This window comes from Xiphophorus hellerii, chromosome 24, assembly GCF_003331165.1.
Source record: "Xiphophorus hellerii strain 12219 chromosome 24, Xiphophorus_hellerii-4.1, whole genome shotgun sequence".
Taxonomy (NCBI): Eukaryota; Metazoa; Chordata; class Actinopteri; order Cyprinodontiformes; family Poeciliidae; genus Xiphophorus; species Xiphophorus hellerii.
The window spans coordinates 10,982,268-11,000,594 of NC_045695.1; the positions used below are offsets into that span (position 1 = coordinate 10,982,268).

General features: G+C 37.7%; 1 protein-coding gene across 2 annotated transcripts; it reads right to left on the bottom strand.

Annotated features, from left to right (window-relative positions):
* Positions 1–12,106: 12,106 nt before the first annotated feature.
* Positions 12,107–17,416, bottom strand: c24h8orf74 (chromosome 24 C8orf74 homolog). 2 transcript variants are annotated; one of them, XM_032556055.1, is made up of 5 exons: positions 15,458–17,416; positions 14,004–14,187; positions 13,455–13,678; positions 12,451–12,609; positions 12,107–12,369 (listed from the first exon to the last, which is right to left on the bottom strand). In XM_032556055.1, exons 2-5 carry the CDS (start codon positions 14,086–14,088, stop codon positions 12,157–12,159), a joined length of 681 nt encoding a protein of 226 aa, XP_032411946.1. In that variant the 5' UTR covers positions 14,089–14,187; positions 15,458–17,416; the 3' UTR covers positions 12,107–12,156. The 2 variants fall into 2 exon arrangements, with proteins under 2 accessions (XP_032411946.1, XP_032411945.1); XM_032556054.1 differs by lacking the exon at positions 15,458–17,416 and adding an exon at positions 14,694–15,440.
* Positions 17,417–18,327: the final 911 nt, after the last annotated feature.

The following is an 18,327-nucleotide window of genomic DNA, read 5'->3' on the forward strand; positions in this document are numbered from 1 at the left end:
TTACTGCAGATGGCAGAAGGTGTAGGGAAACAGACAGGAAGGAGGACAGGAAGTAAGGTTTGTCTTTCTCTGGGCTGATAAACGACACACAGCTAAGTACTACACGGTTATTATAACCAAACATGCCGCCAAGTAATAGTAACATACCTTCCTGAGCTGGAGTGTGTTATAGCTCAACTAATATACCACTTTGCTGTTTCGTAAACATAATATGTTTGACTAGTGGGAGCTGTTCATGGTTACTTTGCCATTGTGTGCTTTATGGCGATAAAATTCTTTCAGTGAGGAAGGGAAAAAAATCAATTTCCCCCCTGACTGACTTGGTAACACACAGCACAGATGCTGTAGAGCTCTGAAAAGCTCACTTTTTGTTGTTGTTTTGGCTTATTCTGAGCAGTTTGGTGAGGTTTTAATAAATAAGGCTAATCTTTTATTAGGTGTTTTAATGTGATTTCCAAAGCAAACTGGTGGCTTTAATGATTTTCCTCCTTTTTCCTCCTAATCAATGTGGTTTACATCTCTGAATTTTCTTCCCGTTTTTCCTGCTGTCTCTTACCATCTGTCATCCCTCGTTTTCTCTCCCTATTTCCTTACCGTGTTCCCCTTTCCATCTCTGCTTTTACTTTTTCGTCTTGCGTTTTTTTTTTCCCCCCCTCTCGTTCGCCGCAGCCCATTTCTGCTTCTTATGAAGTGTGAAAAATGATCATCTGTGGGATGAAGTGGACAGAAATTCGCCGGCTTAATGGCCTGACAAAATGAATCGCGACCTTCCTCGCCATCCATCATCGCTCTGAGGCGACTGCAGTGAGGATCTGTGAAGGTGCTGGCTTATTGATTACCGGGTTGCAGCTACAAAGTGTCTGATTCAGTGCTCGCGACGCGGCTCGAGCGCCGAGGGGGGTTGGGGAACGGCGGTCGGCGGTGGGTGGAAAGTGGAAAGGGAACGCAGGCGCATGCGACACTCCAAAAAAAAAAAAAAATCCTCCTTTGATAGATTTTAAATGGTGAAATATTGATTTCCGTCTGGTCCAAGGCCTGGCCGAGCAGGCCGTGGTTATTTGTCGGGGGTATAATGCCGGACACCCGTTTCTGCTGGCCACCATCAGTCATCCTGACACCAGAAAAATGAGAGGACAGAGGAGAGGAAGGAAAAGAGGGAGAAATAACTCAACGCTTCAACCTTTTCTACAGCAGAAGCTTCTCCGTGTGTAATGGTTCACACGTGCAGAAACGTAACCCGGATTATGTCAAACATTCGGCACATTAACAGGTTCGCTTTTCAGTGACTAGAAAAACAGAACAACAACAAACGCCCACAAAGACGACAACGCGATAACATTAACACCCTCCAAACTTTCCTCATTATCTTGTATTTGGTGTAGGTGGTGGTGCTGCGGAGGCGAGACGGGGGGTGATGACCTACTAAGGGCGCAGACCATGAAAAGGTGATTATTGCTGCTAATTGCCGTCCACAGAGGATGCCAGAATGCAGGCAGGTAGCATTAATCTACATTAATGCTTTTCTGCTGATTCACACTCATTTACAGGCTGCACACTGTTGCAGCGATAAGCTGGAATTAATGGTATTTTTAATGCTGAGCTACAGGAAAAGACTTCTGCAGGCTGAGGCTCACACTCGCAGAGATGCAATGATTAAAGGCAGCACAACATGAGCCAAAAAACTGATTGTTTGGAATTTTATTTCTGGCTTTAGCATTTTCACAATGTAAATATAAAACTTTTTTGCATGTATAAAACCTAAATAAATGTCCTGGTTTTGGAAAGCTAACTTAAACCGTCTCTGAAAATCTAAAAATCTGAAATCATTAGAAACATTATTAATTAATTTAGGTTTACTTATTGATAAAGGAGAATTAAACTGCCAAATTATGCATGAAAGCATTGAAAAAGTACCTCAATATACATGCAGGTGGAATGGTGGTTTCATTGTTCATGAAATAGTGGGAGAAAAATCTGATTTTTTAGTATTTTAATTTCCAATTAGGAGAAAGATTACCTTTTCCACTCGCTGAAATTTAAAAAAACAAAACGCCGTGTACTTTTGTAGTTGCAGAAGCTTTCACATTTTGCAAAAATAGCTTTTAAAGATCCCATGTCTGTATATGAAATACACATTTGTGTTATTTAGTTACTAAATAAATTATCATCAAACACACAAAGATCACACCAGAAATCCCAAACAGTAGACATAATATTGTCCTCATTGAGCTCTTAAAAGAAAAAACTTGTGGCTCATTTTCTAAACTAAAATGTCTGTCATTCACAGTAGTAACAGGATTACACTTTATCTGTCTCCAGAGCTCTTTTCTCCATTTTTAAAGGAACATGTTAGACTCTACCCTTACCTAATAATAAATAAATATCTGAACAAAATCATTCCTAAAACTCTCAATAACAAAAATTCTCATAAGCAGAAGAAAAGCAATATAATCCTATGGGCTTATTTTGTACATTTTTATGAATAATAATAGTTTTTACCCAGTTTGGTTTTTACTACACCGATTGAGTGCAAACAGGAAGTAAGCAGAGTCTAGGAAGCTTCCACGTAGCTTAAAAAGTTGTGTAGTCCTTCTAGTAAAAAGAGTGGCTGTCATTGTAAAAGTTCATAGAGCCATGTAGCACTGAAAAGCTGTTTTAGATAAAAGCAGTTACATCATGTAATAAAATGCTGTCTTATATCTTTAAATGAAATTAAACCATAGTATTTTCTGTCATGGTCGTCATTCAGTGAAAATCACATTCTGGTTCATTCCTATTTCTTCCTAAAATATTCCTGTATATCGTTTTTGTCTTGCAGCTAATGCTACATCAGCAACATAATTCTACCAATTTAGCCGCTCTACATGTCCTAATTTCCGCCGAGCCTCTTGAGAGTGCAATGCAATGTTTTGGTCCTGAGAAAAACTGAAATTAGCTTGAGAGCAGGTGGTGACTACCACCCACACACCCTCCACCCAACACACACACACACACTCTTAAAATCCTGGTGGGAGGTCTGAGGTCTGGCCCTTTGCATTCCACAGACAAGTGTCTAGCACCTGCTAGGCCTCAGTCAGCCTTTACTGGCCAACAGATTATGACGGACGGACACACTCCAAATCCATTTAGTTTACAGTCGGTGCACATGCGGGGGTGTAGGCGTGTGTGTGTGTGTGTTTATGGGAGCATTTTTGTTTAGAAAATAAGTACCAAGCATGAGCTTGTTACTCTGCTCAAGGTTTATTGAGGTTTTAAGAAATTAACGCTTCAAAACCGCTCCCTAAAGTTTAACATGTGTTTAATGAGATGCTGGAGTTACCGGAGCATAAGCCAACTGTTGCTGATTGAAAGAAAGGTGCGACTTATAAGAAAGGCCTTTTTTTAAAACTTTGCAACCAGGAAAAAACTCAAATCACGGTGCTGAAACTGAACAAGCATCACGTTTTATTAAAACAATGCAGGTTTAAAACTGCGGTTAGAAAGCAACAATTGCTAGCTCTCTTAGCTTGTGTTGCGCTATGACGAGGAGAAGAGTAAAAAGATTTGACAGGATGCAGAATGAGCACAAAATTTACAAGCTTACCTCAATAAATCCAATTCAGAATAAGCGTAAAATATTTGCAAAATATGACATAATTAAAATAATGCCTGTTAATGTTAGTTTTAGCAGCAGTAGGAATACAGTAGCTATTAAAAGTTAAGATGTTTTACCCTTTTTGTTGCTTTTACAAATCAATAACAAGAGTTTGTCAAAATAAAAGGAGAGAAACTCCAAGGTCAAGTTGAGGACAAGATGCACATCAACACAAACACACCACCCCCACTGTGAGGCATGGTGGTGGCAGCATCATGCTGTGGGAATGCCTTTACAAGTCCTGGAAGCCTTGTAAAGGCAGAAAGCAAAATGAATTAAGCAAAAAATATGGAAATAATTTTTTCCAGAAAAAAACGACCCAAAGCGTCCAGCTAAAGCTACACAGAAATGGTTCGAAGACATCAAGGGGGAAGTTCTGGAATGGCCCAGTCAAAGCCCAGACTTCAATCTGATAGACATGGTGCAGCATGACTTAAAAAGGGCTCAGAGAGATAGAACAGATCGGTTAGGAAGAATAGAATAAAATTGCAGCATCCAGATGTGCAAACTTTACTGCATGCTGTGACTGCAGCTAAATACTGATTTTAATATTTATACAATCTTTTACAAATTATTTAATTGTGGTTTTGCAGAAATCAGTCCTCAGATTTTTTTTGTAAATTACAAAAAGCCTAATTTTGTTGATCATGACTGATACTTAAAAAAAAAAAAAAAAAAAAAAAGCACTGGTATTACTTTATATTATTGATTTTTGTAAATATTGCAAATACATATTATACAATATTCAACTCTTGCCCAATACATAGTAATACTTTTTTTTTTTGGTTTAAAAACTAAAAAAAACAGACAAACCCTAAATGCTGTACCTGCAGATTAAGTTGAATTAAACTTTTTTGAACACTGAATAGCTCACCCACAGAGTACACACACACACACACACCCCTTCAGCAGCCCATGTCTGACAGGTGCACATGTCAGTGGTTAGTTCAACCTGGATCAGAGCATTTGGTCTCACACTGTAGCAGCCAGGCCCCAAGGGTGTGTGTGTGTGTGTGTAGTAGGGGTGTGTGGGTAGACAATGTGTGTGTGCCGTGGGCCCAAAGCTCAGTACCCAGACACTATCCATATTGTTTTCTTCAGTGGAGCTCGAAAAAGAAAACGCTGATTTACAGAGCTGTCTGGCACTGGAGCACACGGATGCATGGCTGGGTCGGCCTAATGGAGTTTTCAGCTTCGGATTTACACTTCTCCGTCTATGCAAGCAGTCGAGGCGCTCACTGACGTTGGTGCATGTCTTAAGCACTTTGGTTAGGACATTGTTAGGATTTATTGAGTTTAACTTTACTTTACAAGTCAAAAAAAAATGCAATTTGCTCAGGCAAGCAGATGTACTTCACAGAATTAGCTCATCCAGAAATCTAAAGAAAAAAATCCCCGTGACAACTTGCCTTAATCAAAATCTTTCAACGTGACAAAAAAAAGGAAAGATGATCAGAGTTTATGAAGTGTTCAAAGAGCTGTCAAACGAAAGAGGGTAAGCACAGGTCAGCTCCTTGGAATTAGCCATCCTCACATTGTGAGTCAGAGAGCCAGAGCCGATAATGCTGGGAATCCCACATTAACGCGGTAACTGGGCCTAAATCGCTTTTTCTTCTGTGTCAGATTCTTGGACGGCCATCATGGCAGGACTGTGTAACTGTGTGCAGCTGCCCCCAAATACGCTGGCCTGAACAAATGAGCCATTTCACAGCTCACAAAGCATTTACCCTTCAGACTATGTGAACAAATCCATTCCTGAGCAATGTTGGGAAGGACACCCATCCATTACTTGCACCGGCAAACCAAGGATGCCCATCACCAACCAAACTCTAGTCTTCAAAACAAAGCTGTGGTCTGACACGGGTTTGGGTTACAATAACATCAAGCTTTTTCTCCAGCTTACCTGGTAGAACATCAACAGCATATTGGATTTACTAACAGATTAAGTCTCAGATTTTTACTCTCAGAAAACAAATGTTAGATTTTTGCAATGAAACATCAGCTAGCTAAAAGGCAACCCAAATATTAAATGCATCCAAGTTTTCATTTGAAATTTCCATTAGCATTAGCACATAGGCTTTGTTTCCATTACAAATGTGAGCAAAATATTTCACTAAAGTTGAAAAAAATACAATTTCACTATTGCATTTTTTTCCGCTAAATAAAAAACAGAAATAAAATGACATGTGAATAAGTTTGTTTACGCAATTACTCATTAAAAAACATGCCGCACCATGATCTTCCAACTACTTCCTGTTGTCTTCTTCTTCGTAGTTTGGGCCAGTAGCAACATCCTGTTGTTGATCATGTGACTCACGTGACGCAAAAAGTGTTTCCATTGCATTGCAGTCTTGCGAAATAAAATAATTTTGATACAAAACTCACCTCAGCAAAACAAAAAATTGTGTTTCCTTTAAGCATATTTATTTTCAAAATGTCAAATTGCACATTATGTGGTCAATTAAAACGCAGCTACAGATAATTGGGAAAAATTCAATCTAATGATTAAAATAATGTTCCATAGGAATGCTAATGATATTGCTAGCTAATGCGTGTTGTATTATTTTTCTCTTTTACATCAGCTCTGAAACAATCTGAGTTAAATCCATTGTGTTTTCTTTTAATTGTCATAACTTGAAATTTATTTGTTAAGATTTGGATATTATTGATGAGTTTTATTGCCAGTCCGACTCATACCTTAATTTGTTGTCTCTTGCTGCATTCCTCGTTGTCTTCTTCAGTGGCTATTGCTTTTCTCTTCCCTGTTTGGTCACCTTTTATTCATCTCTTCCTCCTAAAAACACAGGGAATAAAGGAAAAAATATTTAAGCATTCATGAAGAAAGTTTAGCACTTATAACTAGTCATTTTCCCATATCATATGTGAAATAATCCACAAATTATTGACTTAAAATAAGCTCCTACTTCTTGCTGAAAAGTTACTCGTAAGTTAGTTTTGTATTATTTTGAGAGCATTTTGTTTATGCGATGCAAATATAAACGGTGTGAACCCAAACCATGAGTGCCAGCGTGGATCCAAACCTCTCTGCTCGCAGTTTCTGCCAGAAGACCTTCCAGCATGTGAGCCAGAAACTCAGTGTGTCATGGTTACCATAGAAGAAGCACTAATCCAACTTGAAGTGGACCGATTACTTTAATCCACTAATAATACTTTAGTTTCTACGGTGCATTAGGTAGAGCAGTGAAAAATTTGTGCACAATGAGTTCAAAGTAACAAAGAAGGCAACTCTTTTAATATACTAAGTAAAATTAAATAAATAGTTAATGCTAAATTAAAGACTTTTTGCATTTATAGCTAGTGAAGCTCTAAGTAAATAAAAAAGTTCTGTCTACAAATTGAGTTTAGGGGGAAAAACTGTTAAATATTGTTTTTATAATATCTATTTATATTTTTATACACGAATTAGTCTGTTTTCCCAATAATATTAGCCAATAATACTGAGTTAATAATGTTGGGAAATATTACTAGAGAGAGAAATTACAGAGTTGTTACAAGCCATCTTGTGATTTGTGAAACTTTCACAGAAATTCATTCTTACTTTTCCATAAATTATTTAAATATTGTCTTGTGAACTCAACATTATATCTATTTTCATTTCTGAATGAATCGTTAGAACAAAATTGATCTTACAACCAAAAACAATGTTTAAAATGGTAAAAGAAGTTTAAAAATCTCTACAATTACAGGTCAGTGTGAGGTTATGCTGCTGCAGTAAGGAGAGGCGTTAATTTGAAAGCATTTTACACATCTGTAACAGAAGTGAGAATAATTGAGGAAGTGCCCCGGTTTCAACAACAAAACAAAATAAAGCTCAAGAAAGAAGCAGGCTGATTTCTTAATTTGCTCTTACAGGCAGGCGAAGCTGGGATTTGTCTCTTGGGTTGCTTCTGCAGCATTTATTGAAGCAAAAAATAAAAAGAAACCAAGAGAGACAGAAGGAGAGAGAGGGTGGGGGATCAAGGTCTCTCCCTATAATTACAAAGATAGCATGGTTGCTCTCCCTCCCTAGCGGAGGCTCCGAGGCGTCACTCCCAGTCCCTTCCTTCATGCTGTACAAAGACTGTTCTATCAGGCCTGGAACGGCATCATCGCTTGTAAATTAATTTGGGGTTCCTGTCAGCCGGGCCCCTCTCCTCTTATCTGGTGGTGTAATATGGAAGCCTGAGAGGCCCACGTAGATGCTGCTGAAAACACTTAAAAGAGCAGAGGTGAAGAAGAAGACGGGGAGGGGGGAGGGCGTTGAAGAGAAAACCGATAGATAGGAGGTAAGAGAATCACGTGGAAGAGGTGAATTGGCCCCTAACTGGATGTCGGAGAAGGACCTGACTCAGTGATAAGTGAATACGGCCTGGCATCCTATTTTACACACTCACACACAGGCCATTCGTCATCCAGACTGGACTCCACTCCGAAGGGGCCTTCACCTATCAGCACTATTTGTCGCCGTGTCACAGGCTGCGGATAAATCTTCTCCCAAGGATCCTCGTTTAAATCCGCCCCCTATTACCAAAGGTCCGGCCCCGTCACGATCGCACGAGCTTAATACACACTCGCGCACCTCTGACCCCTTCGGTTGTTTGTAATTAACCCCTCACCCGCTGTGTGTAACCTCAATTCCCTAATGGCAATAAATGAGCCTGCGTACGATCCCATTAGAGGACGGCGTCATGATGGGGAATTAGGAGCTGATCTATGAGCAATGGGAGCATTTTGTTATCCAGTTAAGGTGGAGTCTTTGTTACCAGAAGAACCGTGTCTTTCACGTATCTGCTGACTTTACAGGCGACTGAATAAGATTTAATAGCTGTGGAAATATAAGATCTGTTTGGGATGAAGATATTTGTTATAACAATAACAAAACCCAAAATTATGTCTTTTTTATGCTGTATCCTAAAACAATAATGATTGATAGGAATTTGTTACTTCACATTTTGTTTTATTATTAATTAATGCACTTTTCTCTGGTGATAAATGACTTAAATAACAATAAATGCTGTCAAAATAAAGACAAAGCACTGATTTAAACATTGGATAGCAAAAGTGTTTTGTAATTTGGTTGACCTTCATACACTAATCAAAGGCTAATACCTATTTGTTTAAACTACCTCTGATTAACAACAACTGGAACATAATTTAACCTTTGTCATTATTCCAATATTTTCTGATGATTAAATAGTAAAGATAATTGATTATTTGAGAGAACTGAAGAAGATATTCGACCAGTGTTTTAAGAGTCAAGATGAATACACCTCAAAACTATTGCAGCTATGTTTTCTTTTCTATTTTTAAAGATATATCTTCATAAAGGTGATGTAATTTCTGTTTTTGCACTTTATCCAACAGGGATTATGTCTGGGAGGAGTATTTTTTTTCTAAACACTCCAGTTCCTACAGCAGAACATTTAACTAAAAATCAGGTTTTGACTAACAGCAAAGTGTCCAGAAAATAATCCTAAATATTGGACTCTGATACTACAGAAACATTCACGTTGTTTCATTCTGCTTTTTTCTGCTGACAATAATTATCTCCACTCTTCTTTTCCACATTGAACAAAAAATATCTTCTTTTCCATGTGCACAACCAGAGCTGCTGAGGCGATAAAAGCTTTTCCAAGACCATCGCTTCCAGCTTTGTACATTAAACAACAATGAGGGGGGGGGGAAAAACAAGCGAGGAATATAGGGACATATTCAGATATCTTGGCAGAGCTCCAAATGGCAGATAGAAGAAAACAACAGAGGCTTTTTAGGCAAATGAACAATAAGACATGAATCATCTATTGTGGCCCATTCTGCAGGGCTGGAAGATGAATCCACAAGAAAAATTGGTTAGTGTCCAGACATACAGGAATGTGGAGGTGGACTGGGCTGATGGAACGATGGTCGAATTCCCAACAATTCGTTTCCACAAAGCACTCTATTTTTAAGGATATTGTGTGCAGTTTGTCATAAATTTGCACAAAGAATAAACAGCTCTGGACAAAAATATACAACCTCAACACAAACTTAATTGTTTACACATGTAAGCAAGGTATTTTTTTATGGTATTTTTTTCAATTTCGACTTATTATTCACTTTTACAAAAAAAAAACGTGATAAAATAACTATGAAAATAATTTAATCAACAATGACATTTTGTTTTGTTTGGGTTTGTTTTTCTGCTTCTGCAGAGCCAGCTGGCTCTAAAAGAGATTGTCTTTTTAACTTTTGGATATCTACTGCCATCTAGTGGCCTCGGACAGAGCACACACAAAAAATGTAAACAGCAGAATCCTTTGGTTGCAGAAACATCATATGAGACTAAATCTAATTGTTTTTAACTTAAATTTTAAATAACTGTCATTATAGTATGTACATATAAAAGTAATGAGGGTGATTAAGACTTGTTCTAATCTGAACACAGATTTCTGGGCTTTGCTAAATGTAATGATGCAATAAATATGCAAACATTGTTTGCTAATAATTAGCTGTTGATGAATTGACAGTTCTCATAGTTCCAGCCTCTGGTTAAAATTTTTGATTTTTGCAAAAAAACAATTATTTTACCTCAATCGATGCATCCTAATAAACATATTTTGTTACTAAATTTGATTAGAAACATTTTTAAAAGCATGAAATCAGTCTAAAAGCGTCTTATGTTTACAAACAACATGGATGACATCTCAGGCTTGGGCCAACACACGTTTCTCATTATTTCCCTGATGAATTCATTACAGAAATAAACTGATTCATCAACAGCAACACAGCCGTCCGTCCACCATTCAAGTTTGTGATGCAAAGCACAGATTAATCTCCCTGTCTGCATCAGAGAATAAATCACTCGAACATAATTAAACGGGGCGAGGTTATAAGTGACACTAGGTTCCATCTAAATTACACACAGAAATTTGTTCCGTTCATTTTGATCATTTTACGCCGACATGTCTCAACTCAATCACTCTTGTCACTCTTCTAGAATGTGACTTGACAGACAGCTAATTCATTCCTATGGGCGCTGAATATATCCAATAGTTACAGTGGTTTAAAAAGCTCATTTTTATCTATATTGGACGGTCAAAGCTTGTAGAATTAACACATCTGTCTTAAACTTCTCAATAATTTTATTTCTGAGTTTTGTGTTCCTCTTCATTTTGATAAACAAACCTCAAAGAATAGCTGCATTTATGCCGAGAATCAATTATACACAGGTGAACTCTATTTACTAATTAGTTGGTTTCTTAAGGTCCAGGGATATTTCTAAACATTTTTCCAGATTTTTGGGAGTGAAAATTGGTTAGAAACCTCTATATTGTATTGGTCTGTAAATAATTGGTGAAAAATAAAGTAAAATTTGTGGCGAAAATGTTCAATGAATTGTTTAGCAGCCCTTCCGTGTGGACAAAGCAGCTCAAAGTCAGAAAAAATTATAAATAAACAGGTTTTTGGAACAATTCAAGACATAAAAAATAGTTCAGACTCACCTTTTTGTGTCCGCATTTCTTTTTCTCTTCTTGTTCTTCGACGTCTTGTCACATTTTCTTCCACTAGTTGACATTTATCGTAATTTCTATCCAAAGTGGCCACAGAGAAACCTTAGCGCTGCTAGCTCGGTGTTAAACACGCACGAGAAACAAAACTAGCGTTTCAAAACATGCTAGCAACGGTGCTAGCTGTTTCATCTAAATAAAGTCCTGCATTAACAATTCATATTTCAACCTCTTCTTTAGAAATTGTTCTTCTAACATAGCATTTGTGTTAAGTAAAATAGAAAATATTAATAATATGCTTAAAAACTGCAGTACCTATTTTAACCACACGGTGTGTTGAGTCCACTTGAGGGTGAAGTTACGTTTCATCCATTTTACGTCAATTTCTGCTGTGCCTGCTCCAGGCTGGCGCCAGGGGGCGCTAGGATCCTCCTGGATCAGACATTTCACTCCTAGAAAATAAAAATTAAAACTTCTTTTTTTTTGTAGACGTGATGCAATATTGTGATGAAACCTGTCTAATATATTTAGCCTAATCCAAAAGTAGTCCATAATAAGCTATTAGGAAAATGACATAATTTTTTTGGTGGCAAACCAGCCCACAGCATGATGCTGCCACTACTAGGGATGGGGAATCATTGAAATGTTCTTCATGGTCATGAAATAAATTGTATAGTGATAATGATAGATTTGAAAATAATCAAATGTATTGTTGTAATTTATGTTTACAATATAAATTTTTAGAAAATATATGCATATAAATGCAATTTAGTAGTTTAGTGATAAAATAGTGATAAAACACCTCTAACCAGTTAACTAAATATTATTCGTGCATACCTTGCTGAACTTTCATGTGTTGTGCTACTTCCTTGAGAAAAGCATGCGCATAAAATAAAAATACAGAGATCTTAAGAGCTAAAAAGACACAAAATTACAACATTTCAGAGGCAAAGGCTCCAAAATTAGAACCGTAAACAATAACAGCTTGCTTTGCATTAGTTTCTCTTGTAATTAAATCAGCTTTTACGTTTCCAGTTATTTCTTCTTTCCTGCTTTTGTTTTTTCTCCCTTTGTCTTTTTTGATGTCACTACAGGAATTGGTATTTTCGGGCGTCCAGCAGCAATCAAAGCCTCCTGCTGCATTTTGATCTGAAAGATCTCCTTGCAGAGGGACACCTCTTGACTCAGACTTGCCAGCACTTGGCCTCCTGTGGCTTTGACTGCAGATCGAACCAACCCCACAGCGCTCTACACAGAGGAGCAGAAATAAAGCAGCACTTTTAAAACACAATTTTTGCTGGATTTAAATTATTTTAAGTAAAATAATACCTCTTTGTCCAGTTCCCCGTCTGATGGGACGTTAAAGTCCTCCAGAGTGACGCGTGGCTCGGCCCGGACACATTTGAGTTTTTCCTCCAACTGCTTCAGGGAGGAATCGAGTTTTGCTCGCAGCTCAGACTGCGCCTCCCACATCTCGAGATCGGTGCCCTGCAGAATGATTACAGTGTGTCTGAAAAGCTTTATATTTCTTCACATTACAACCACAAACTTAACGAATTTAAAGTGATAAAAGCAACAAATCCAAAACCTGAAAAGTGTTGTGTACATTATTTTTGCTTCACCCATTTCACCACCTTCGCCGTTTCTTCCCGTTCCCACAGCATGATGCTGCCATCATCATGTGCCACAATCAGCAGGGTGTGTTCATGTTAATTTGTGTAGTTAGTTGTAAATGCATGTCACATTTTTATTAGATTTCCACATTTACTTTGACTTCATTAAATCAGAATAAAATGTACTGACGTTAATGAGAAAATGCAAAAAGTAAAAGAGTTTACAAGCTTTATGAAGACGATCAAACCTACACTGGTGATTAAAAAAATTATATCAAGATTCAAAGTTTCCCCCAGAAAACCTGCTAAGCCCGGTGTTTGGGCAGTAGGGCAGTCATTCATCCAGTGGCTTGTTGTATTTTTGAGTTAAAAAATGTTTAAAGTTCACAGGAAATTTGAAAATATCACTTGATAATCGTGTTACTGTAAGGTTCTAAGATTAACACTTGAACACCAACTATAAAATCATAAAAAATGCTAACATTTTAAAAAGACTTAAATAAATAAGCTATGCTTAACCTGGTGGGGGCACAAGTAAAGCCTGGTGACCCACCAGGCTTATCATCCACTCGGGGAAACCCTAAAGATTGTATCAAATTATCAAAAATGGGAATATTCTAGCTCTGCAGTAAAAGTCTCTCTGTTGAGCGTACGACATGTAGCAACAAGTGTGAAAATTCACTTCCCATATTTAGCGTTCCAACATGCTACTTTTCCTACCTGTGCTAAAGGGCAGGGGGTGGGCGGCAGCTGCACCTCCAGCTGTTTCAGAACAAGCAGCTCCTCAGCCGTTACACCTACCGCCACCTGGAACAGCCTCCTTCTGCAGACGCAAGTGTCGATCAGGTACTGGGTGAAGACATGCCGGTGTAAGGGCGTCAAGTATGGGAAATGCTCACACAGCACATCTCGGAGCAGGGGCCAGAAATTGTTTAGGTCGAATTCTGGATGGATAGAAGAAGAAGAAAAGGCAACGGAGAGATAGAGGAGGTTTAATGAACCAAAACGCAACTCTTGGAAATGATTTATTTGAATATATAAACAGCTCTGCAACTAAAGCAGCCTGAAAGGCTTTTTTTTAAATCATGCTACTGAAAGGTTGCTTGTGTAAGCGACACAGAGAGTGAATCATTAACTGACTCACTCTAATTTAAATGTACAGGTGGAAGAGAGCATCGCTGTTTACCTATCAACAACAACGTTACCATTTGTGGGGCAGAGACAGCGTAATGTGGATTTCCCTAATAAAGGAAACAGGCTTGTTTTTACCCTGCGACTGTGGGAAGATGACCTTGGCAAGCATAGCTGAGCAGATCACATCGGCCCAGGAGAAGCCTTGCCCTGCGGTGAACATGGCCACATCATAAACAAACTCTTGATGCAAAGGCAGCTTTTCGTTGGTAAACTCGAACCAATGGAAGTGATGGATGAATCTTTGGATGCCAGCATTCCTCTGGAAACAGATGACACACATAAGCTGTCAAAACCTACATTGAATGAAATGTTAATCAAATTAGTAAAAAAAAAAAAAATATATATATATATATATATATATATACATATATATAATTAATCACAAAGTGATTAACACTTTGTGTTAATCACACAAATCATGTAAAAAATACTTTAAATGCTGTGGTTTTATTGTGATAAAATTTGAAAAAGTTTACTTTTGAGTTGTTTTTCTAAACTCTGTACAGCAGTGCATCATATTAAAGCTAAATTTCTAAATTATCTGCCAAATTATTCAAAAATGTTCCTTCAAAACATACAAGTGGCCTTCACGTTCGTATCGGTATTTATTATTTACTGCTGATATTTCCGCACACCTGAACGCAGCATTTGAACCAGGTAGCAAATTTATTTATTTATTTTATTTTTTTTTTTAGGTTTTTAAATATTTTAATACTTTTCTTAGAAAACCAGGTAGCAAAATGAAAGGCCCGGCTGGTTTCCTACCGGAAGCCTCGCTATCTTTGCCATCTCCGTCTCTGAAAGGGAATCCATCCTGGGAGGTTTGAGGTCACTCGGTTGCCATTGGAGACCAACGCGGAAGTTACGCTATCACTGTGGAGGACGTGGTGACGTAGCCAAATCGTCACTCGTCAACCTAAAACCCATACTGTGGTGTTCAATGTTTTGAAATCTACTGGGTAAACCGCGCATGTTGTTTACGGATTTTAATTGTGGCTATTTAAATTGATACTGAACGGAATAAAGGGGGAACGTGTTGAATTAAAAAAGATAATGTTAAGTAAAATAAAGTGATAACTTTATTTATCCATCCCCACACAGATGGCCCAGACGTCTCTAATCCTATTTAGCAGGGACCCCCTCCGCTTCAATCCTTTATTCTCCTCTCTATCCTCCTGCTCGCAAACTAATAAAGCAGTTTTTTGTCAAGCTGATGTAACGCAAACTATTTCTTATTAATGCTTTCAAAATAAATGCTTTATTTTTGCCCGAATTGGTCCCGTTGTAATATATTGTTAGAATTCTCCTATTCACATTTAGCTCTGAAATCATCCCACTTTTTCTGTTTTTTTTTCTGCATATTAAAATCATGCTTTGATTTTGACATTAATCAAATATGGACTAGTGTAAGGGATAACTTTTATGTTAATGAGCACCTGTTTTATTCTCGTTTTTCAGATTTTTTCACATTTATTGTTGTGCATGATTTGAAAAACATGTGGAGTACAATTTGTGGGTTCTTTACTCACCTCTTGGTAAAGTTGTGCTGTTGCTTTCTTGACAATTTTCCTCTCCTCTCCTCTTAAAGTCTCACACTTTATTTTGAAAGTCTGACTCGCTCTGCTTCCTGTAAGTTGTCTGATTTGAACATGCGCCTCCCCGGGGGAAGCTGAGAGCGGAGCCGCTTCTCCGGCTGTAGGAGCGCGTCGCACCTCGGTTCATGGCTGAAAATCAAATAGTTTAGATTTTAATTTTATTGTGGTATGATCTGGGATTTTCCTCTCCAATCTTCTCGACTGTCATAAATCTATTCTGGTGAGATTTATTTATTTTTTTCTTCCCACTTGTTACTTTGAAACAAGCTTCCTGTCCAATAGAAAGAGTGTTTTAGAGAATCTAATTATCTAATTATTATTGTTTTCAGTATATTTTCCCTTTGAAATCCAGTTGTGGGGTCGAAGTGAGTGTCTTACCTGCTTATTGGATAAGTAAACAGAGGGAGTGAACCTGCAAAACTAGGCCACACATCATATAATCTCTCCTCTGCTTTACTCTTGTTCTACTGACTCAACCGATTAGCACTTTAAAACCTCCTAAAGTAACCATTTAAGACGTTTTGCATCTTGTATAAATACCTGTGTGCAAACCACTGTAGCAGTATTAGATTCCCTGATTTATCCACCTGGAATACTTTGAAAAGCATCAACACTTTCTCAGAGACGCTCTGCCTCCGTCCTGTCATTTCAGGCGCTACTCAACCCTGACTTCCTGTCTGCCTTGAGGTCTCTGAGGCCCGCCTGCTCTGCCTCTGTCTCTCATTAGACCTGTGAAGCAGACACTGATTAGTAAAAAAAAAATAAAAATAAAAAGTAAAAACATAAGGCTGAATTGTGCAACAAAAACCATCGTCTCTTATTTCAAGGATTAATGAAACTGGTGAAAATAAATAACATCTAACCTTGGTTTTCACTAGGAAAACAATGCAAAAAATAATTTTTTCCCAGATTTTACAGAGCTGGAGCTCTTATGGCATTTATAATGAAATAAAAAGACAATTACTTTTCACAGTTACAACCAAATAACCTTGGGGAACATCAGAAGTTGCATCCTACATTGTGTTTGTGTTTGGATTTTTACCTGACTTTGGAGGTTATTTGTCCCTTCTCCATTTTGTGCCCTCATGTCGTACCTATTTAGTGCCATTTCATTCCTTTCTAAGCCTGGTGGGCCACCAGGCTTTATTTGCGCCCCCAACCGGGCTAAGCACTTCTTATTTATTTGCCAGGTACAAAACGTCCAAAACTAGAAACTTCAAAATAATATTGTGAAGTCAATTATGTCAATTTTGTACTTCTCACTTCCTGTAGTGATTATCCTCATTGAGCACTTTTCTGCTTCAAATAACTGCAATTTTCCTAATGCAAATCAAATGTATGTTTTTACTTCCTTGAATAGTAAACGGTTTTATTTTATGTGCTTTCACATAACTCCTCAGAATTGCAGCTTGTTGCCTCTTTGTGCAAACAACCTCTTTCTTCTTCTACATGCATCTCCACTCTAACACACAGACAGATTATTAGGCAGGATTTTCTTTCTATCCTTAGCATTGCTCCTCCTCTTTTCCTCAGCTTCCCTCCCTGTCCATCCATTCGTCCCCCTCCCACATCCTGCTGTCCAATTACCGGCTGCCATTTTACCTCCAGCCTTCCTACAGACTCCGTCTTGGTTTTCGATTTGAGCTGCAGGGAAAACTACACAACTTGACCTTGTCTTTTAAAAAAAAGAAAATTTAAAACATCATTTTTTACCAGTGCTGGTATCAGCACTGGTCTTGACTTGACCAGTCAGTCTCTGCAAAGCCATCCATAAATTTCAGTTCAGCTTTTCCACACCTCTTTGGACCATGTTTCCTGACTGTGTGAGTATATTATTTATATATAATTGGTCACAGGATGCTTTTAAGTTAAGCTAATCTAAACGTTTGAAGTAAAAATAACTAAAAAAAGTTAAATCTTAAATATTTAATTATTATTATTACTAAGCATTAATCCGTTATTTTACTGATGTATTGTTATTTTAATAACATAAATGTCAGTTAACTGGTGCATAAATCTTTTTCTGAATAGTGCAAAATGGATTACCATTAAGTCACAAGTTGTTTGGTACCGTAAAGTTTTTTCACAAAGACGGTTAAAAGATTTGTCAATTACTTTGGGGGAAAAGTTTTATAAACATATTAAATACCTGATAAAGTTTATATTTTGCCTTCTGATAAACTTACAGGTCACTCTCTTGAATCTTTAGATGGTAAACCAATGAAAACCCAGCATGAGCTAATTGGCTAAACCTGAATAGCCTGTTCCTCTTCACAAACTCCTTCCACCTGTTGGGACACTTTTAATCCTGAACCTCAGTTCAGGTCAATTATGAGACTTTTTCTTTTTACTGTGGTGATTTATTTTCATATTTACACTCAAAAATGTATAATCTCAAGACAAATAACATTTTATAGCAGCTACTGTTCTCGTCATCTTTTTATGATGGCGGCAAAAATAAGTAACGCAGAAAAAAGTTTTGGGTTTTAAGTTAAAATCTAATTACTATTAGCTGTAATTTCGTTATTCAAACACAGTTAAATGTTCAGTAGTGCTGTCTCCTCAAAGGGAAAGGAAGCAGCAGACTTTATGGTTGCTAAATTAGCTGGAGGATTAAGAAGCATGGTGTCACGTTGGGCTTGTCTGGAGCTCAGAGCAGTGATTTGGCTCTGAACCCTGGCCTTATTGGGCTTAAAATTCTGCTTAGCCTGCTGATTACAATCACCTTTAAACACTGCTTATTAAACATTATTCAGGCTAATTGTTGAATGCTACTCTGTAAAGTTTGTACTGAATGTAAAAAG

Coding starts and splice junctions, on each gene's coding strand:
- c24h8orf74 (XM_032556054.1), bottom strand. CDS start 14,741: ATGGATTCCCTTTCAGAGACGGAGATGGCAAAGATAGCGAGGCTTCCG. Junction 13,679..14,003: donor CATCTTCCCACAGTCGCAGG/GTAAAAACAAGC, acceptor CTATCCATCCAG/AATTCGACCTAAACAATTTC. Junction 12,610..13,454: donor CCCCCTGCCCTTTAGCACAG/GTAGGAAAAGTA, acceptor ATCATTCTGCAG/GGCACCGATCTCGAGATGTG.